General features: G+C 43.3%; 2 protein-coding genes across 11 annotated transcripts in view; one reads left to right on the forward strand and one right to left on the reverse strand.

The window, feature by feature from the left end:
* The window catches only part of magi3a (membrane associated guanylate kinase, WW and PDZ domain containing 3a), a 140,305-nt gene that overhangs the window by 27,936 nt on the left and 92,154 nt on the right, over window positions 1–20,215 (forward strand). The window lies entirely within an intron of this gene.
* Window positions 14,296–18,765, reverse strand: LOC147255488 (uncharacterized). Of its 3 annotated transcripts, none has more exons than XM_086213261.1 (2): window positions 15,485–18,765; window positions 14,296–14,720 (listed from the first exon to the last, which is right to left on the reverse strand). In XM_086213261.1, the coding sequence occupies exon 1, from the start codon at window positions 18,664–18,666 to the stop codon at window positions 17,197–17,199; it is 1,470 nt and encodes a 489-aa protein (XP_086069387.1). In that variant the 5' UTR covers window positions 18,667–18,765; the 3' UTR covers window positions 14,296–14,720; window positions 15,485–17,196. The 3 variants fall into 3 exon arrangements, with proteins under 3 accessions (XP_086069387.1, XP_086069386.1, XP_086069385.1); XM_086213260.1 differs by having other exon boundaries at window positions 14,296–14,704; window positions 15,324–18,765; XM_086213259.1 differs by having other exon boundaries at window positions 15,324–18,765.

Raw genomic sequence — 20,215 nt, forward strand, 5'->3', positions numbered from 1 at the left:
GCTGAGTTAAGGGTGTTTTACTTGCATCATTTGGTTCTGTCTCAACCTCTGGTCCTGGGTCAGTCACTCTGGATGTTCTGTTGGTGATTTAGGGATGTAGGCTGCATTTTGCTGCTTCAAGGAGAATTAACAGTTTGAAAGAGGCTGTGCAGTTCTCAAGCACATAAGTATTTTAATAATAATAATACCAATTTGGTACATTGCCTGATAAGCTTGTCACATGACGTTATGCAGTGTTAGAAAAACAACTCAAGCTTTGTGGTGCCTTACACACCAAAGAAAGATCTCAGTTTCTTCAACATCGTGAGTCATCCGGCTTATTAATCAAATATTGGTATTGGATTGGTATTCAGCATCAGCTCACACCCGATGCTCAGGAGTTTTCTTTCTGTTTCGGGACTGAACACGTAAGTTTGGTGCATCCCCAAAGTGAAACTGGAGCATATGATTTATTGAGACATATTCCAAAGTGGTTTGTGCAGCCGTGTGAACGGTCCACGTTGCTTAAACTAATCTGGATCATTGGCAGTGCTCTTAAGTACTGCCCGGTGTTGCAGTTCCTGTCTCGGCTGGTCAATACCAAATTACTTTTTAGTTCTAAATTGTGCTCTTCTAATTGAATGCTAGACTAGTAGGTTGAGCCTTAAATAAACTTGCAAGCCTGAGCTGACCCCTCTGTAAGTGAGTGTTCACATGATGCAACAAAGACCCGAGACTCTGTTGTTTGTCTTCTCTCACCTCGCCATCTGTCTCTCCTCCTCCTCGTGATGTCCGTGCATCCATTTCTCCCTCACCTCTCAGCCAAGATGCTCTGAGACACAGAGAAATGAATGCTAAGCTGAATTCTGAAACTGTACAAAGAAAAGTTAAGTCAAGCTGCCTTTTTTAATTCTTCTAGGTCAGATTGTGGTTGCAATGTTGACCTATGAAACAATATGTATTTTTATATCAAAGCTCTTCCTTTAAAACAAAAGAAAAACCATTACTGTAATGAAATCCGCCGGTCAGTCTTTTTTTGGCAGCTCTTGTAAACAGTATGGCGCTAGTTCTAAGACAGAGGAGGAAACCAGTTTGCAAAAATGGTAGGTGGATGTGTCTTAGTTTGCCATCTTATTAGAGAACATCAGTTTATTCAACATTTCACAATGAAACAAGCATAAATCCACTTTACCCTACACTGCAATCTAGCCTATCATTACCCTGAGAGCAGGATACGCCTGCTCCTCAGCAATCCATGCAAATTCCCATCAGTGTTATTTCTCACCTGTTTCATTTGGAAATATGTAAAAATACAGCAGCTAGAGCCCCTTGCAATGCTGTTTCAGACAGACTCCAAGTTAGTGTTCATTGGTGGTAAAGACCAAGCGTTGATATAAAGAAACTAAATGCTCTAAAAATCATCTAATTACTCATTTTTTGCCTCTTCATTCTTTTTTCAATTGATGTACATCCAAGGCTTTATTTTTTTTCCATTTTCTTTTACCCCAAAAGCCTTCCTTCCCTTAGTTAGACAATAAGCTACTGTGAAGGATTTCTTCTTCTTATACATGTGATTGTCCCTTTCAAGGCATACACACACACACACTGCTCACACTCACACACATGACATGCAAACACTGTGTCCAGCCATCTGTGTCTGATAGAACAACAGAATCTGAACCTAAGTTACAGTCTAGCCACTCAATAAATCTGTATTGTAAGTATTTAGGGTCATAAAAAAAAACCAACCTCCGTGTATTTCCGTGTTTGCACAGCGTCTCTAATAAGTTTATCTACCTCTGCCTGGAGCTTCCCAGAGCTGTCGGCCTGCAGTTCAGACAAGCCTCTAACCTGCTCGCCGCCCTCCTACAGCACAGTCAGATAGTAGGAGTCGAGGCTGGAACCTTCACTCCAACTGCTTTCCTTTTCAAGCTTTCTTGGGTATCATCTTGATGGGACTTTGTGCCTGGCGGAGAGGAACAATCGTTGGGAGAGGCGCTGAGCATTCCTGTGAAAGCGTGTGAACAATGGCCCTTCATGTTGGTCCAAGCTAACTGTGCTGTGCAGGCTTACAGAAAAACAAGCCTGCTGCTAGAGTGCACTGGAATCAGTTGGAGGCCTTGAGGCACATCTTGTTTTCTCAGTGTTAATAAGATGTATTCGTATCATTAGCATTGTCGTTGTTGCTAAGTGACCATTAACTTCTATATTGAAATTTTTCAATCTTCGTCATTCTTTATCCTGAACGCTAAATATGTACTAATCTTCAAGAGCTACAAGGACGAAAGCAACATTTCACTGATGAGAAAAGCATCCGGTGTCTCTTGGTGATGATATTATACATGCCAATGCAGCAGGATGAATACAGACAGTTTATGCAGAATTTTAACCTTGATTGTGCGGTTTAGAGTTTAATGTCGTACTGGAGAAGGGGGCTGGTTTGATTTTCTGTTACAACCTGAGCGTCAAATGAGTTTGAGAAAGAAACAGTGAAAGTAAAATGATAGTTGGTTCACAGTTTGAGTCACTTGATGCTTTGTTTGTGATGGAACTATACAGAGGGGTGAGGTAGAAAGATGGAATCCATTCAGCTGTTAGGAAACATTGATTTCAAAATGCCTGAAGAAGAACAAGCAAGATGGATGTTTCTCAATAAATGACAAATCCTGTTACAGCATCCTAATCCTGATATTGACCAAAACAATTGATTTTATATTTATGTCAGAAAGCAAGCAGCCCTACAATGTGGTGTAATAAGCTAAAGATGGAAAGTATTGAAGGAAGCAGAATATTTTTGTCCTTACATCAAATGCATTCAGGTGTAACACACAAAGACTTGAAAGGGTTGTCGTTGCTTGTTCAGAATGTAACAAAGCCACTATTGATTTTTCGCTGCCTTTCAACTCTATTATAATGAGCAAAAACCTCATTTACAAGCAGCTCTTTGATGCCAGTAGGTAAGTAATTGTCAAATAAATATTGCCTCATTAAAAAAAAAGGTAATACCTGAGGCCGGAAAGCGTATCAGAAGTCTAAACCTTGCTGAATTAAATAATGGTCTTAAGACCTGGTATTCAGAGAAAATCGATGACAGCCTCCTTCATGTCCCTTTCACCACAAATAATTCCCAGCCAGGCTCCCACTCAGGTAGCTGCAGTCCCCTCGGGCTTTAACATGAGTGGTCATGAGTATTCATGACCATGAGAACAGCGACCTCAACCACTCCGGCAATGTCACCTGGGATTTGCGTGACCACGTGCAGATGATCAAGAATGCAATCAAGGATACTGCAGCTCACTCTGCTCGGGGCTTCAGTGTGATTACAGAATTCCCAGGCAGGACTAAAATGTTGCTGTTCAGGGCCGAGAATTTTTTATTTATTTATTTTTTGTGCATTGCTAATTCTCCCTACCAAGCTGCCCTGGTTGTTCATCCATCTCCTCCTGCTGCTCTGGGGACCACCACGGATGACCACATGCCCCTTGCATCACTGTGGAGTTGTTAAATACATCTTTTCACCCGACAGTTGTTTTTCCCGGGGGGGGTGGGGGGGGGGTGGTGTGGTTGTGTCATGCTATTTATTACCTTGCTTCCCCTTGCTCCAGACTGGGCACCTAGACAAATGGCTAGTGCAGCGACCAGGATACCTTGCCCTCACCCAGCCTTCCATCCTTTGCAGCCATGGCCAATTGTGTTTGTCACCCAGCCAAGCCTGAGGCACCCCAGGGAACTGAACCAGGAACCCTGTGTTGGCACAGAAGGTGACGCAGTAGGCCGCTGCACAACCTGGATGTCACAGAGTAGAATCTTTCAAATCAGCCAGGATGAACTAAGACGCACTTTTAGCCCTGTAGGAGTCTGATGAAATGCTAAATCGATAACACCAGCAGCATCGTCTTAAGAGTTTGCCAAGAATGAAACAAAAGGCCCATTAGGTAGTCATCCATCACCACAAACAGAGATAAGATGTCAGTCTGCCATCTCCTCCACATCAAGGTCACCATGGGCCAACCTTCTGACATGGAGGTCACAAACAGCAATCTGCAGAGCAATCACTGCTCGCTGCACCTTCCCCACTGTGTGGTTTGGCTCAGAGGCAGCTTTATAACTGCAATGGCAGCTTGATGTTTGCTAGAGCTTGGGGGTAGAACAACAAGAGGAGGGTGTTTAGACCATACTGAGATCAATTGGTGCATGCTAAAGCCCCTTTCATACTGATTCCTGGAGGAAGTTGCAGGTGAGGACGCTGATGTCCGAGTCAGCAGGACTAAAACCTGCCAGCCCCTGAGTGCGGAGTACTGCCATGTCCGATTGAGCCCAGACAGCGATGGTCCAGAGAATTTGCAGCGAGTGAATCGGCAGAGCTGGATGAATGCAAACACCTCAGGATGAGGAAAGGGTTAATCTCCTGAACTAGATGTCTAATTGAAGAGAATATAAGATTTGCAAGCTGACTCCAAAGTTCAATTCAAGGAACAGCAAGAGACAGACTTGTTTATAATATATATAATACCAGATATGTGAGATTTGCACCTGTTGAACTCTGGGGATCTTTGAATGCTAGGTAGTTTCTTGAGTGGCGGGGAGAATGCAGACAGACCCATGGCCCTTCCATTTTGTCAAGGACTTGTCTTATGAGAACCAATTCTCACCCCATTGTGCTCAGAGGCATAGCCAATCGCTTTGTTACACAGAAAGAGCAGCTGCGTTGTGTTTAAATGCAGAGTATATTTCATGGCAAACGTCCGCAAACTTGGAAGGAGCTTCTCCGGTGACTGTTGTTGTTGCTGTTAGGACAGTGTGTGCATGTACACAGGCTCCCATATGCTGCCACCCTAACTGCTCTAAAGATTTTGGATTGGTTCTTCAATGTAGGGGTTTGATACTGACATGATTTATGACCTAATTCTGAACCAGTTGTGTGACAATATGCTGCCACTTCGCTCTTCCCCCTGAAGAACAACCCTTGCGCTGCCCATCCCCTGAGAAAATGGAACTTCCAGTGGGTGAGAATGTGTCCAACATGGACAATTTCCTGTTGTTTGCCACATGTGTGAAAGTACAATCATGGACAATGTCCGGATTTAGTCCACTTGACGAAGTTAATTGGAGCAAACGGCACTAAAATTGGAGCAGGTGTGGATTTGGAACCGACAGGATCCTGCATGCGGTGGGTTTCTGCTCTTATCAAATCGGCAGTCCTGTCCTCTGACTCATTTCTGTGTCCGTCTTGTTTGTGGTGAACAGTCAGCAGCTGTGATGCCAGTAAGTTCAAACAACACAGGCAGTGCGAGGGTAATGCACCAGGACTTGAACCACGTCTGTCCACACGTACATGCTGGTGGAATCAGGGCTCTGCTGATGACTCAGATGGGAAAGATCAAAGAGGCTCAGTTTGTATGTTGGTGTGTGGAGACTGCAACCGCCCCTCTGCCCGTCTCTCTCTTCTCCCCATTGAGGCCTGTTATTTATGCACAGCCCCTTCCACAGCAGCATCTCTGCACCCCCCCCCCCCCCCCCCCCCGTTCACCAGAGAGGGGATGATTTATTCTTGCCCTGATTAGGGGGCACTGTAAATCCTAAACTGAAACATCTATTGATCTGTCCAGAGACCTACAGCTGCTGCGTGGCAGTGAAACAAAACAGATAATGTGAGATTACCACAGTGTGAGGCCCTACGCTCTTTTTTCTTTCTCCTATTTCCAGTGGCTTTGATTTCCTTATCATCTGCCATCCGCTGGCTTTGGCTGTGGGGGTGGTGGGGTCTGCATTGTCGGGGGAAACAGGGACATATGTCCGACTCTTGATCTCTTTATGTAAGGGGTTTTGGAAGGGATGAAGCACTTTGGGGCTTGGGGTCATAAGCTGAGGCTAATTGGCTGCAGGTGGCCGGGACCTTGCAGGGACAGAGGGGATGCGAGGAGGGCAGAGACCAAACTACACCCATCAAGGGCTTTAAAAAAAACAAAAGAAACCCAAGGCTTGTCTCAATTTTAGTCCTGTTGATTCAAACTGAATGAGAGTAGCAGGGATGAGGGCGGAGAGGGGAGGAGGCAGAGGCACAGATGCTCAGTAGAGTTAACAAAGGTGGCCATGACACGGTTCATAACGAGGGATGTGACAATTTCACAGTCATCGACTTTCAACACTCATGTCAACTGTATTCAGAAATACTTCGTCTCTTTGTCTGCCTTCTCAGGCATGATCCTGGGCCAGTAGCTGATGAAAATCCAAATAAAAACAGCAAAGTTTTATTGTTATTATTATTATTATTATTATTATTATGGTTTTTTCAGATGTCTGACTGGGAGTCCAGCAATTCCGTTGGTAGGTTATTTTAATTGCCAAACAAATCTCCACTTTCTTGTTCCTGCTCTGTGCTGTACAGTTACATGAAATACTTGCTGCCTTGCGGTTTAACCTGATAATTACAGTATTTAAGGCTGACATACTGATAAGTGCGCCAGCCATGTTAGCTACAGTAACAAGAACTAGTTGTTCAGCTCCCTATTGCTAACTGACAACTTATGTATTTAATAGAAAAATAAAAATATCAGGAATTCACTCACAGTCAGAAATAGTGCCTCTTTAAAATGGAATAACCTGAGTTAACTCATCAACGTTGATTGAAAAATTAACATTTAACCATGAATATGCCATTTAAAGCATCTCATGATTCATTTGCTTGGAATAACCAAGTATGCAGCTCTTGTGTTATCAAGTTGAATCCCTGCTGGCCAATAATGTCTGTTACTGACATCTTTAAGGCCAAAAGCGGTGAAGTGTGAGAACAAAAGATCTGTCAAAAGTGTCTGTGTGTGGTTAAAAGGATGGTCACCACAAGTGATTAATTACAAGAAATTATCCCACTGGATTTGTTTTGGATTAGGCCAATTTCCTACAAAATGTCAGTAATCCCTGGAGGACTCAGGTTTTAAGCCTTTTTTTTCCAAGGCTGTTGAAGCACAATCTGGTCAACATCACTCCCCATCTGTGGCTCTGCATCATCGAAGCTCCGCCGGCGCCAGCACGATACACAAACCGCCAACTAGAGCAGATGCAAAGCGGCACAGAATTTACAACACATACAATCTGCTATTTTCTGTTCATGCACTTATTTTGTCATTTATCCTCAAGAGAGTCTAAACCAAATATCCCTTTATAAACTGGCATTAAATTTGCTTATTGCTTTTAGGAATGAGCATTAGTGGGAGAGGGATTTAGCGATGGGGGCTAGTGATGCTTTCTGTCCACACGTAGGCTGGATTATTACCTGACTTCATCTGAAGCATGGTGTTCCACGCTAATTGCAATTGACCATTATATAATACCATTTGCAGAGCTGAATTAATATAAAACCACATCCTGTGGTTTATGTATTTTTTTTAAACTTTTTTTTTTTCTCTCTGATAATCAGAAGTAAAGCTGGGAAAAAATCTGCTTAGTCAAAATTGCCCAAAACTCCTGATGTAAATTTATGTTCAGATTTGGTTTTTATTCTTTTTCAATTGAAAAACAATGTGGAAATAGAATTATTCAAATATTAAAAAAGCTCCTTTTTCATTCTCTGAAACCAGGCAACAAGCAATACGGCATTACCATACAGTCAACTGGGAGCCTCCCGTCAGCAAGCCTCATCATTATCCAAAAAAGAAGAAAAAAAGTGCAAGGTTTCCAGCTTTCACAATGCCCTAAGAAATCTAATGCAAAGCGAGGAGGAAGCCACAGAGGTATTCCTAGATGCCAAATATAGCTCTGAAGGTTATACAGTTTTGCGCTGCTTACAGGACACACAATGCCACATTCTCCCTGTAGTTCAGCAATGACATTCATCCGTTCGCAAAAAAAAAGCCAGTTTGTGTTGCATAAATTGGCAGAGCCAGCAGCATTGCCTTTTTTTTTTTTTTTTTTTTCAAAAACACAAAAGCTGGCATGTGTATTTGTCACTTTCGCAAGTGACCACAAAAACCTCTGATGTATCTAAGGCAGAATATGTTCCTGTTAGTGTCTCTGATGCTTGCTTTGCTGAAATGTCAGTATTTCTCGGTATGAAGGATTCTCTGCTTTGTGGTTAACACATCCCTGATTGAATGGTTGGTCTTCCACTTTCACAACATTTTCAATCTAGTCTAAACTGGATCCTCATCCTTTATGGTCACTGATGCCAGCTTCCATTGGCAGCCATATTGGATTATTGATTCTATCGCTATCTTAATTATCTCTCATGTAGCTTCATGGATTTCATTCACTGTGGCATTTTATTGATTGACTGGCAAGCAGGTAGGGTCAGTTGAATAACGCCGTGACTGCTACGTTGGGCAGATACCCTAGATGGGCGCTGTGTTGGCGACCCAGTATCAACACTAACCTATTCATCATGCGCGTTCTGCAGTACCTCTCTCTTTTGATTTTGTGTCAGTTATTTTTTCATTGCGGGTCCCCGGATTTATACATCCAGTTTGTCTTTATGCCTCAGTCTGCCTGGCGTACCCTCCATTCATTCCTTTCTTCAAACATCCATAATCTTTTGCTTGGTCTGGCACCAGACCTTAGATTTATTGACCATCCATTCCCCTGCAGCTTCCTGCATCCAAGGCATGTTTTCTAACTTGGATCGATACTACGTCATAATAATCCTACCCCATCTATTCCTCCGTGTCCCTGACGCAGCACTAACACCTCCTTCATTCATCTTCGTCCTCAGGCATCTGCATTTTGTGCCACAGACCAACGGTGCATGAATGAGTCTTGTCTGACAAAGGGAGCATCGATTTCTCCTGAGCTGCTTGCCGTGCTGGGGAGATTCGATCCAGGGCTGCATTGAAATAGTGTTACCTATTGAGACGTGATTACACATTAAATGGGAGCGTCCATAATGGGCCATTTTACATACAAAAGGAAAATGTCATGTTGAAATTGTGTAGTACGTAGGAGCAAACAAAAGTGATGATGTGTTTCCAGCCGTTTTCTTGCCAAAGGTGTTGATTTGCTTCTCTCTTAAGAGTACTGACATATCTGTCCATTTCCCATTCATCTCTCCTCGTTAAGATGGAAGAAAACTCACACGACTGCTTTGAGTAGTTCATCTTGGCGTGGTTTGTCTACTGCAGACCTGACATACTGTCATCGGCCTGTGGTCCAGTTCTGATTCTCTCCTGTCCATTGTTGGCAACATGTCATACACTAAATGTTTGAACGCAGCTCTGTCATAACCAGCATTAACATTATCCAGATTAAGGCTAGCCTTCGCTCCCCACACATGGACGAGTCTGACATTGACAGGAAGTGAAGTTTAACTAATTGCTCCTTTGCAGCATGTGTGTGCAGGTTTCTCCCAATTTGGACCGAAAGTCTTTCTCGACAAAACTGACTGGGGCAAAAATGCAACAGTTTGTCAAGGAAATTAATGGCACAACCTCTGACTCAACACCATCTTCTTGGTCATCTTCTCTGTCGTTGTATCGACGTTCTGTGCTGTTTCCATATTCACTCCACAGCACTGCAGGGAAAAAATAATCCATCAGTACTTGCTGGTTTGAGATACTCTGACCCAGTTAACATGATGGTGTTGAAATGGTTTTAATGTAGTGGCTGATGTGCGCTTCAGGCATCATGTTTGCTCCTCACACCTAAGTTTTATATTGCAGTACAACTTCTCTTTTCTCACTCCTCCCTTCTTCTCTCCACCTCTTGCCCTACTTCCTCTCCTCCTTCACAGGTTTCTTCCCCTCTTTCAGCAGGGACTAGGGAACGGAGTGTTTGGCTCTCTCGCTCTGCTTTGACTGCTTGCTTCACCGCCAGGCCTGTAGAGCCTACACAACCAAAATGATTTGCGCTCTTCTGGCTGCGGGCTTCAGCACGCTGCTCGTAGGTGTTGCAGCACGTAGCGGTGAAAGGTCGGCGTAGTTGAACTGAACGGCATGCTGGTCTGCGTGTGCATCCATTGATTTCCATTTCAGTTGCAGAGACTGAGTGGAAATGACACAAAGCTGAAGTGAAGTTTTAGAAGCCACCCCATGCTCCGCCCTTGTCCTGCTGATGATGAGGTCAGAGGCAACAATGGGCTGCCCTGCTGACAGTTCACAGCACTCTCCCTCCGTCAGCTCTCTCCCATGAGTGCAGCTGGGTAATTGCTTCGGTTTGGACTCTTACTGTTTCTCTTCTCAATCTCTTTCTCATTTCAGCCATCTTTTCTCTTCTCTGAATTCTCCACCCTCCACCCCTCCTCCTCCTCCTCTTCAGACTCTGACATCTGTGGATACGGCCATTCCCTCACCCTCTCAGTCAGCTGTTGTTGCCTCTGACATCCCTTCAATTACATTGTTTACCTGTTTTGCCCCCCCCCCCCCCATTCTTGTCCTTGCTGCTACTGGCTCTGGTGTTGTTTCAGAGGTATGGGATGTAAACGCCAGATGAGGAGTTAATTGTCTCATTACCAGCATTGTGTCTGTACCACCCTCATTAATTTAAGAGCTAATGAGGTGGAGTAGTATTGACCCAAGTGTAAATGTGTGTGTGTTTGTGTGTGTGTGTGTGAGTGAGATCTTTATTGTTCTTTTCTGTGTGGAAGGACCATCCACCAGATAAAACACCATGACTAGTTTTTAAGAACAGCTCTTGTACTTACAGCAGCTCCATCCAGGCATGATAATCAACTATTAAATGTTAAATGGACTGCGGTTATAGTCTATCGACTACTCAATGCACTTATACAGCACATTCCAATTCACACACACACACACACACACACACACACACACACACACACACACACATTGCTGGCAGAAGGGGCTACAAGTGCCAACTTTGTAGCACATTCATTCAGCTTGCACAAAGACACTTACAATATGGTGCAAAGTATGAATTTTGGTACTGCAAGGTGATGCCTGAATTCTAAACATGTAATAGTGCTTGTGTGTCTTTGGTACCGGTATCAGAGGTGCTTCACATACAGGACACTGCCAAATCCAGAATGACAGCGCGATGGGGCCGTCAATGGATGAAGACCGGCTTTCAAAACTAGGCACCGCATTTTACCGATAAGCCGCCCTTCAAGAAATGTGTGCGTGTGTGTGTGTGTCTGTGAGCAAATTTATTTTAAGTGCACTGATCTTATTGAGGTATTAGATTGTTGGGGTATCAAAAGACATATTAGGAAGCCTGCAACTTGAGTGGTCTTGGAACCGACTACCAAATTTCTGGTATCAAGACGACCCTCAATACTATTAGTGATAGTAATAATTTGCAGAATACAGTTTATAAAATAATATATATATATATTTGGTGCAAACTGTGAAGTAAGGTTAAAAAAAACCTCAAATACTGAAAATACAATAAAACAGTGATTTCAACAAGTGTTTGAACATTGAAAATTACAATAAAATGTCATAAATGATATAAATATCTAAATTCAAATCTGTACAGGAGCTTTTTAAACTCTGGCACTGATGAGGGGGGAGGAGTTGCACCGTCTAATTGGAGCTAAACCAGTTAAGGCACAATAAGCCTGAAACTTTTAACACAATTTGATTCTCTAATCTAAGGGGTCCTCTGCAGAATTAAAATAGTTTGGAGCTCTGAAATGTGAAGTGGTGCCAGACTACGTAGGGAATTAAAAGTAATCAATAGAGTCTTAAATTAAATTCTGTAACAAGTGGACAGCCAGCGAAATTCAGCCAGGACTCGGGTAATGTGTTTCTAACGTGTTGGAGACGTTTTGCTGCTGCATTTTGCACAAACTACAGATAGAAATCTGCTGCACCATTTAGTCGAGTAAAAAAACGAGTTGCATTAGTCTAATTGAGCAGAAAGGAAAGTGTGGAACAGTGGTTCATTTCATTTCAAAGCTCTCTTTAAGCTCCTGAGACACTGTGGGTTCCCTCGCTGCTGGTGAGGATGAACTCTGAGACAAAATCCAAACAAAACAACAGAAGTCAGTTACAAACTGTTCCGAAACGCAGAGGTTGGAGGAAGAAAGAATTTCATCGTTTTAGGCGTAACGGAGGACATTCCATGTGCTTGAGTTCAATGTGCTTGAGTTTGTGCTTGACTTTGGCAATACAGTATTTTTAGATTGAAAATATTGTAATCGAAGGAGGCTTTCTTGTGTATGTATGTCATGTTAGTAGGTAACAGTGCAATGTTTTAGAAATATGAAATATGACCAGCAGCTCAGTCTTATCTGTGTTGAGTTTGAGGAAGTTGGAAACCTTCCCGGGAATTAAGTAGTTCTGATGTCACGGTTATATGACTAATATGCTCCACTCACCTCTCATAATCTCGTCTGTGTAACTTCTCTTTTTCATTTTGTGTCTCACTGAGAATGAATTCAGAAATTTGTGAGAGAAAATATTCAGAACATTTCCAATTACTTAAATGAAATGGGAAAAAAAAAGTGAAAAAAGTACGTAGGTGTTATTTGGGCATCCTTGTGCGACATAGAAATGCAGTTTATGTCAGATATATAGCAACAGATTTGACTAAACCAAAAGTGAAATAATTTCTTTTTCTAACAGATGCTGATAACATTGCTGTGGAATGTCAGTGGGAGTTGGTTCAAATTCAAATCACTTCACTTTCCTTCATGAGGACAAAGGTTGTACGCTCTCCTCAGAGACAAACTGGTGATTACATTGACTTGCGGAGGGTCGAGAGAGCACGCAGGCTTGGTGCAGATTGAGTGATTCACTTGGGATGCAGGTTTACAATTAGCTCAAATTAAAAAAGGGCAGTACGGCTCTCTGGTAATTGGAAGGTTACTGGTTGGATCCAGTGGTTCCCCAGAGGTGAGGTGGGTGAATATAAATGCCTTCATTTCACTTTCATAATGTCATGCTACTGTTGCTTTATTAGGAATCCACATCAGTCTGTTTTTTTACTGGACTTTACTCTGCAGCTGCTAATGTATGAAGGATGCTCGGATAAACCTATAAAACACACCCGTATTTGCAATAGGGGCAAGTGAGCATATTTGTAATAGACACATGAGATGCCAGATGACTCATTGAGTTGTGCTCATACTTGGTAAATCTAAAAAAAAAAAAAAAAATAAAAATCACCTTCTTGCAGCATCAAAGGACACTCAAATGTGCCAGAAACATTTCCTTGCACTCCTTAAATGTTTTAAACATGCGATTTCTGCTTTTACTCTTCATAAGCATTTTGGATTCCCTTGTTCAGTCAAAACGTACTTAAATATTCCGATATTCAGGAGTCAGGCTTGCTGCTAAATCAAAGCAAACCAAATCCAAAAAGTCAAATCAAGTTGTTTTGCACCCTAACGACTAACAGATAGCAAATAGTTGTCGCTAGCTGTACATACATGAACCATTAAATGTCTAAATGTCATTGAAATGAATCACGTTGGAGCTCTACCATCTGTATCAGCATTGTGTTTTCATACATGCTGTAATGTGGCCTGATTGACTCTCTGCTGGGGTGTAACATGAATCATTCCCCTCATTTATCTCATCACCTCACTGCAAGTATGATGTAATCTCATTAGTCTCGTACGACAGCTATTGTGTACAATTATTCCCAAGCCCTAGGTCCAGGTGCCGGGGAGCTGTTCCCCTTCCAGTCTTTTCCTTCCTGGCTTTGTAAGGAGCTGTTTGCTGAAGCACGACTGGTTCCTGGGGAGGAAGCGCCAACCCTCCTCCTGCTGCATTATTGGTTCTTGCCAATGAGATCATGCTTCTTCTTTTTTTCTTTCTAAAATACCCACAACATAACAAGAATCGTAAAAAAAGAATGTTGCTTTGTAGAAATGTCTCGGCCTTACATCATTACCCAAGATTCAATTCAAGCACGTGCACCTTTTTTCAACCTCGCACATATACCCTCGTTTGTTGTTGCACTGCACGTAGAGGGAAGGTCGCTGCTAGACTGAGTGTATTGATGAAGCTGCGGGTTGAAAAACACCGAAGGTTCCTCCTTTTCTTCATGGGATTTCAGATTAATTTGAAATGAGAACGGGTCAGAAGTGAGGACAAAAAAAAGAAGAGGGTCATACCAAACAGAGAGTTCTCAAATTCTGAAAGGTTTTGAACCATTGAAAGCCCTGCCAGAAACATGCCCTCTCCCATTGGTAGAGATATCTGAGTCCATGATCAACATGCGATGTGCTATAAAAGTTCCTTGTTTAGATAACAAGTGTGTAATAACCTGATTATGAGCTATTCTTTGTGCACATAATAAAATGAGGCTTTTAGTGGGTTTGACACAATAGCATCTCAAATGGAAGACATCTCTCGATGAAAGGCCGAGAACAAGGTCGTGTACTACCAAAGCTGGACCAAAATCAGAAGTTTTAGATGGGGCAACACAAATTAGTTTGAAGGTATACATGTGTTTGAAAAAATTTATATTCCCTGCCTATCTAAGCCGGCTCCCTGAGTATACGGTTGCACACACGAAATAAACAAATGAATAAAAACAACAACACAAATAATTTCAGAACAAATGTTTCCAGTGAGGATGAAAGAAACAAAGGTGTCTCAGTGTCTCTGGTCCCCGCGTGCGTGTGTGAATGTTTGTCCCTCAAAATTGGCTGTTTAACTACCCGGGTAGGTTTATGTAGGATCTTATCTGCGTTTAAAAGAGAGTGTTCATGGTTCCAAAGATTCCCCGCCTGGCCACACCAGGATCCTGGTCCATCCGCTGCCAACGTCCGTGGTGCGCTGGTCACTGACCATCAGGGTCAGGATTGGATGAATTCTTTCTCTCTCTAAAAAAAAAACAATCTATGCAAACAGTACAGAATGTATCAGTTCCTACTATCTCATTTAGTAAAAATCTCATTACTTAATCCCCATTAAATTTTCAAATCAAGTACAACCAACAGTAAAGGATGTAAATATTACACCCTAATCACTATGCACATGAATAGATACACATCACACCACAGAAGACGGATGAGTTCCACTGAAAAATCAAGCCATCAATCATGTTTTTTTTAACTATGTTTTAAATGTAACCTTTAATAATTTCACCAAATCAATCATATTTGACCAATACACAATAGAAGTGCTCCGTCAATGAATTAATTGGTACCTCAAAATTGAAAAATGGGCCCCCTAACGACGTGAACTATCAGCGAGCAGTTCCAACTGACAGTGGCTGACTGAGCCAGCAGCGGAGCTGAACGAACACACATTTTAACATGAACATTTATTTTTTTAAGAACATTTTCAAACACACCAACAACCTGATTTTGTCCCGATATATAATAACACATCAAATACCAGAACTCCGATTGTTTTTTTTAAGAACAGTTTTTTTCTTTTTCATAACGGAGAGGATCTCAACAGTTCGTACTACCCTCGTCTCAGCGTTACTTCTCTTACCGGAGGTGTTGTGAGAATCTATAGGATCAACTCAGCTCCACTCTTTCTCTCACGGCTCCACTCAGGATCCGAATGAAGACAAAATATTCAAATTCTTGTACCAGGTTTTTTGTTTTGTTTTGTTTTGTTTATTAGAAATTTACGGCTCTCAGAGTTCTTACCGAGGTCTCAGCAAGGTATCTCGCGCTCTAATAACGTCTCATTTCCAGTTAGAGCATGCTGAGGACGTACGCGCCACTTGCTGGCCAGGTCGGGAATTACACCCCCACAGTGAAATCTGTAACCTGTTGTCGGTTACACTTAACTATTTGTAAAGGAAACACGGAGACTTCCAGCCGACATATATTGGACAAAGGGCGCCCCAACTACAATATAACAACCACAATATTACACAAGATAACGTGAAGTTTAGCAGTGAACAGAATACGTACGGTACGCCCTGTGCGGCTCACGGTTTTTCGGTCTGGCAATTAATTCAGTGGGAACACCCAACCTGAGTCATCACCTCAGCCGTCATCACCCAGAGGTATCGCTCTCTACTACTTTATATAAGCTAAATAATAGTTCAGGCTAACTGTTGTCAAAATTTAGTTTTCTTAAAAGCAAAATGAAGGGAGTCTTTTGGAAAGTCAAACTTCTTGTTCTTTTTATCTTTTTAACCGAAACCGTAACGAAACCGTGATCCCAAAACCGAGGTACGAACCGAACCGTGGGCTACCTGAACAGTTGCACCCCCAATCTATACACACACACACACACACACACACACACGCATGCCAAAGGAACGATAATATAGCCTAATAGAGTTGAGTTGAGGCCACGGAGGCTTATTCCTTCCACCTCACACCAATGAGTCAGCTCAACCTGCCGACTGTCGTCCTGTGTTTGTGCTGTGTCCCACTGTCCACTGGATCCTAGGCCTTGTGTAGGCCCAATCACATCACAGCTGCTCATCTGCACCCTGCACATCACGCCGCAGGAGGTCATGTCCACTGGCTCGCTCACCTAGTGCTGGTGTGCTCCATATCAGCACCTAATCAAACCTACATAAAGTATCTTATCACTGATAAATGAAGGTAATTAGCAATATCTAATATTACATTTGTACCACACGCTGTTCATCAGTGAAAGTGTGTTTGCTCAGGATTACTGCTGAGAGTTGAACTCGCTGAGGAGGCTCAGGAGTAGGAGCTGAACACAACAAACAAGATGCCTGGGCAATGTCACAACAAACTCCATTAAACTTTTTTAATGGGAATTTTTACACGTCAATTTAAAATTGCGACTTTCTGACAAAAATGAAAAGGAATCCAGGGGTGTTCATCACAATTTTATACAAATGGACAATGAGATCTTGCATTTTCCATCACCAGAGAGAACATTTCAATCATCATCATCATTATTAAGGATTCAAGAAGTTTATTGTCATGTGTACAGTAAAAACAGTACAATGAAATTCCTACTGGCCTTTCTCCCTGCCCTCAATAATACGATATGAATAACTGCAGCATCAGTAAGCTCGTATTCAGCTGGCGGTCTGTGTGTAGAAGCTCTCTGTAAGTCTGCCTGATGGCAACTGAGTGAAGAGGCCATGTTGGATCCTGTCCATGAAAATGACGTGAGCTCTCCTGATGACATCATCATGTTACATCTTCATCATTCTGGTGGTCTCTGGCTGTGACAGGTTTCAGCTGGACCTCCTAAATTAATCCTTGACTCAGTTACCAGCTCATCCTCAGGGCCCACTGCAATCTAGTAGACCGAAGTGTAAAGTCCACTGGGAACATTACTGATGTTGCTGGAAACTGGCATGCCATTTGCTGGTATGGCTCTTTTTAAACCAGTCTTTCTGTCCCTTTCAAGATGGTCCTTGTTACAGCCAAACAATAAGGGTAAGAGCCCAGGCCTTACACAAGAAATCATACATCATGTTGCTCCTTGATTGAGCTTTGCTGATGTGTTTCTTCAAGTGTCGAAACAATGTGTCAGCAAATGATGGATCATCAGAAGCTTGGGCAGCTTCGAATAACTTCTCTGGTGTTTTAAAGTCTTTCAGGAGGTCCTTGGCAACTGCCTTGAGGGTCTTTTCCATGTTTTCAATGTTTTTTAAGTCCTTAATGGAGTTGCTGACCTCCTCCGGCACCTTGCTGGACAGATGGTTAACAATATGGATCATGTCCCCCATCTGCAGGGAGTTTCTACTTTTGGCAGGGAGGCGCTCAAACAGCCGTGCCATCAGAGAAGTTATCAGTAGCCTGGCTCGCTCCTCTTGCACATTCTCAGAGGTGGTATGTGTATTAGAGTTCTTTACGCCAGCCTCTGCTGGCGACTGGGACTCTGTGAAGGGGGACACCTCAGATGGTGACCCAGAGCTGGCATGCAGGGACACCCCAACACATGGAGCAATCTCGCTGTCTGGCTTGGACCCGACCTCTAGATCCACTTCAGCGAAAGAAACCTCGCTCTCCAGCTGGGACCCGACTTGTTGATCCTCCTCAGCTGGAGCCGGCTTGGACTCCACATGAGGGACAACCTGGGAGCTGGTATATCGGGAAGCCTCCCTTGGTGATTGGCTCCCGATGCTTGTATCCAGCTGGGGCACAACTTGTTGAGCCACCTCAGCTGAAGAATGGGTCTCAGCATCCACAGGCAGCTGTGTCAGCTGCTGGTCGAGGTAGCAGGGGGGCACCTCTGCTGGTGACTGGGACCTGAGATGTAGCAGTAGAGGTCTTGGCTCCTGGAGTGGAGGGGACACCTCAACAGGTGAGCTGGACCTGTTATTGGCCGACCCACTTTCTGGCAACTGGCACCCAAGACGAAGAGGCATATGCCTTGGGCGCCTTAGTAGGGGGAGCACCTCAGCTGCCATCTGACCATGATCTCGTGGAGTCAGATGTCCTGGCAACTGGGGCAAAGTTAGGGGGGACACCTCAGCTGGTGGATGAGACCCAAGATTTAGACGCATATGTCTTGGGTGCTTGCGTACAGGGGACACCTCAGGTGGCGCATACAGTTTTAGATGCGCTGAGACCTCTAATGCCAAATGGCAGTTCTCAGGGGGTGTCGGTTGTCGTGGCAACTGGGGCAAACTTAGGCGGGACACCTGTGATGGTGAACGGGACCCACACCGTAGAGACACATGTCTCGGCTTCTGGAGCAGAGGGGACACCAAAGGAGGCAAAAAGGACCTGCTTTTGGGTGACACCTCTGCTGGGGACAGGGTCCTTAGACGCAGGGGCATAATTCGTGGTCGCCTTAGCAGGGGGGACACCTCAGCAGGCAAGTAGGACCTGTGCTGGTTTGGGGCCACTGCTGGGGGGCTTGAACTGTTAGGACGATCCATGATGTCTTGCTTGGTAATTTTCTATTTAGTATCTCAACTCAAGCTTGACGATCTGGTATGTGTTGATTGATAGCTGGGAGACAGTTGTCTTCTTCCAGTTGTCTGCCACACTACTTACAAAATGATCTGCAGGTCCTGATACATGTTTTTGTCTGAATGATCACTAAGAATTGATCTGAGTCATGACAGTCAGTCATGAATGACTGAGATGACTGACATGAGGGAATTTGATGTCTCGGTGAATCCTCTTTGATCTCAGACTTTAACCTGTTCAGTCTCTACCAAATAGATTAAAGTCTGAGATCAAAGAGTAACAAAGAGGTTCACAGAGGTTCACATCACACAACCCATTGCTGCAGTCAAGCCAGCAGCCACTTCAAAGAACCCAGTTAAACCAGTTCCTCTGCTGAGGAGCTGCTTCACCACTATCACGATCATTTGAAATTGAAATGATACACTTAGGCTACAATGATTTCACGAGCAACTCAAGTAATTCGATGACTAAAATTCCGTGGCGCATACAGCTTGTGATGTGTTGAGGCCTCTAATGCCAAATGGCAGCTCTCAGAGGGTGTCTGTTGTCGTGGCAACTGGGGCACACTTAGGCGGGACACCTCTGATGATGAACGGGACCCACACTCTGGAGACACGTCTCTGCTTCTGGAGCTGAGGGGACACCGATTACTTGATTAATCAGCAGAATAATCAATAGATTATTTGATTACTGAAAGCACTGATGGCTGCAGCCCCACTCACCTTCTTACCACAGCATCAAAGGAATGTCTTTGATTCAGTTTTACACCTGTTGAGTCTCTAAAACGTGTCAGCATTTTTCACATTTTATAAAAGATACAGAAGAGAAAATTATGTCGAAACCAGAACATCTAACTGGATTAATTCTACCAGGAGTTTTAAGAATAATCGTTGACGTCTCTGAAGTTGCAAAAGCTCTAAAAATACATAATATATATAGATATTCAGGGATATCACAGCGATTTAGCTACAGCATGTGAGTGCCGCCGCTGTAACCTGGTGTAACCTCTTGTTCCAGCTCCATGTGTAATCTATTGCTTTGCTTCACAATTTGAGGCTGATTCAAGTATTTTTTTTGCAGAAACGCCCATCCATGTAATCCTGAGCCAAGAGTGAAACCTCAGGAGTTGGTCAGCTGTTGCTCTGGTAACCAAAGATGTCAGCCGCTGCTCACCGTTTTGCTGTCCAAACCATTACCAAATATTGCCCTTTTCCATGAAGAACAAAAGGAATGTTCGAGATTTAGCCTGAAGTTCTCCATGTAGGTGTTCACACGTGGGTGCCCTTCGCTCATGTTGCTGGACATTCGTCGGATTATGCAAAAAATAGAAAATAAAAAAAAAAGGCATGTTAATTTCTGTAGCTTGTAGTAGCGCTTTCCCAGTTAATCATCCCAGTGCAGCACAATAATTCTATCAAGGTTTAACCCTTTCCCATTCTTGTACAAGCTTTGGATTATCATTAAAGAGACAGAGGCCAGTTTTCCTAATGCTTTGTATCGGTACTCGGATGATAA

This window comes from Aulostomus chinensis, chromosome 9 (genome assembly GCF_037954235.1).
Source record: "Aulostomus chinensis isolate RoL2024-O1b breed Wild chromosome 9, RoL_Achi_v1.0, whole genome shotgun sequence".
Taxonomy (NCBI): Eukaryota; Metazoa; Chordata; class Actinopteri; order Syngnathiformes; family Aulostomidae; genus Aulostomus; species Aulostomus chinensis.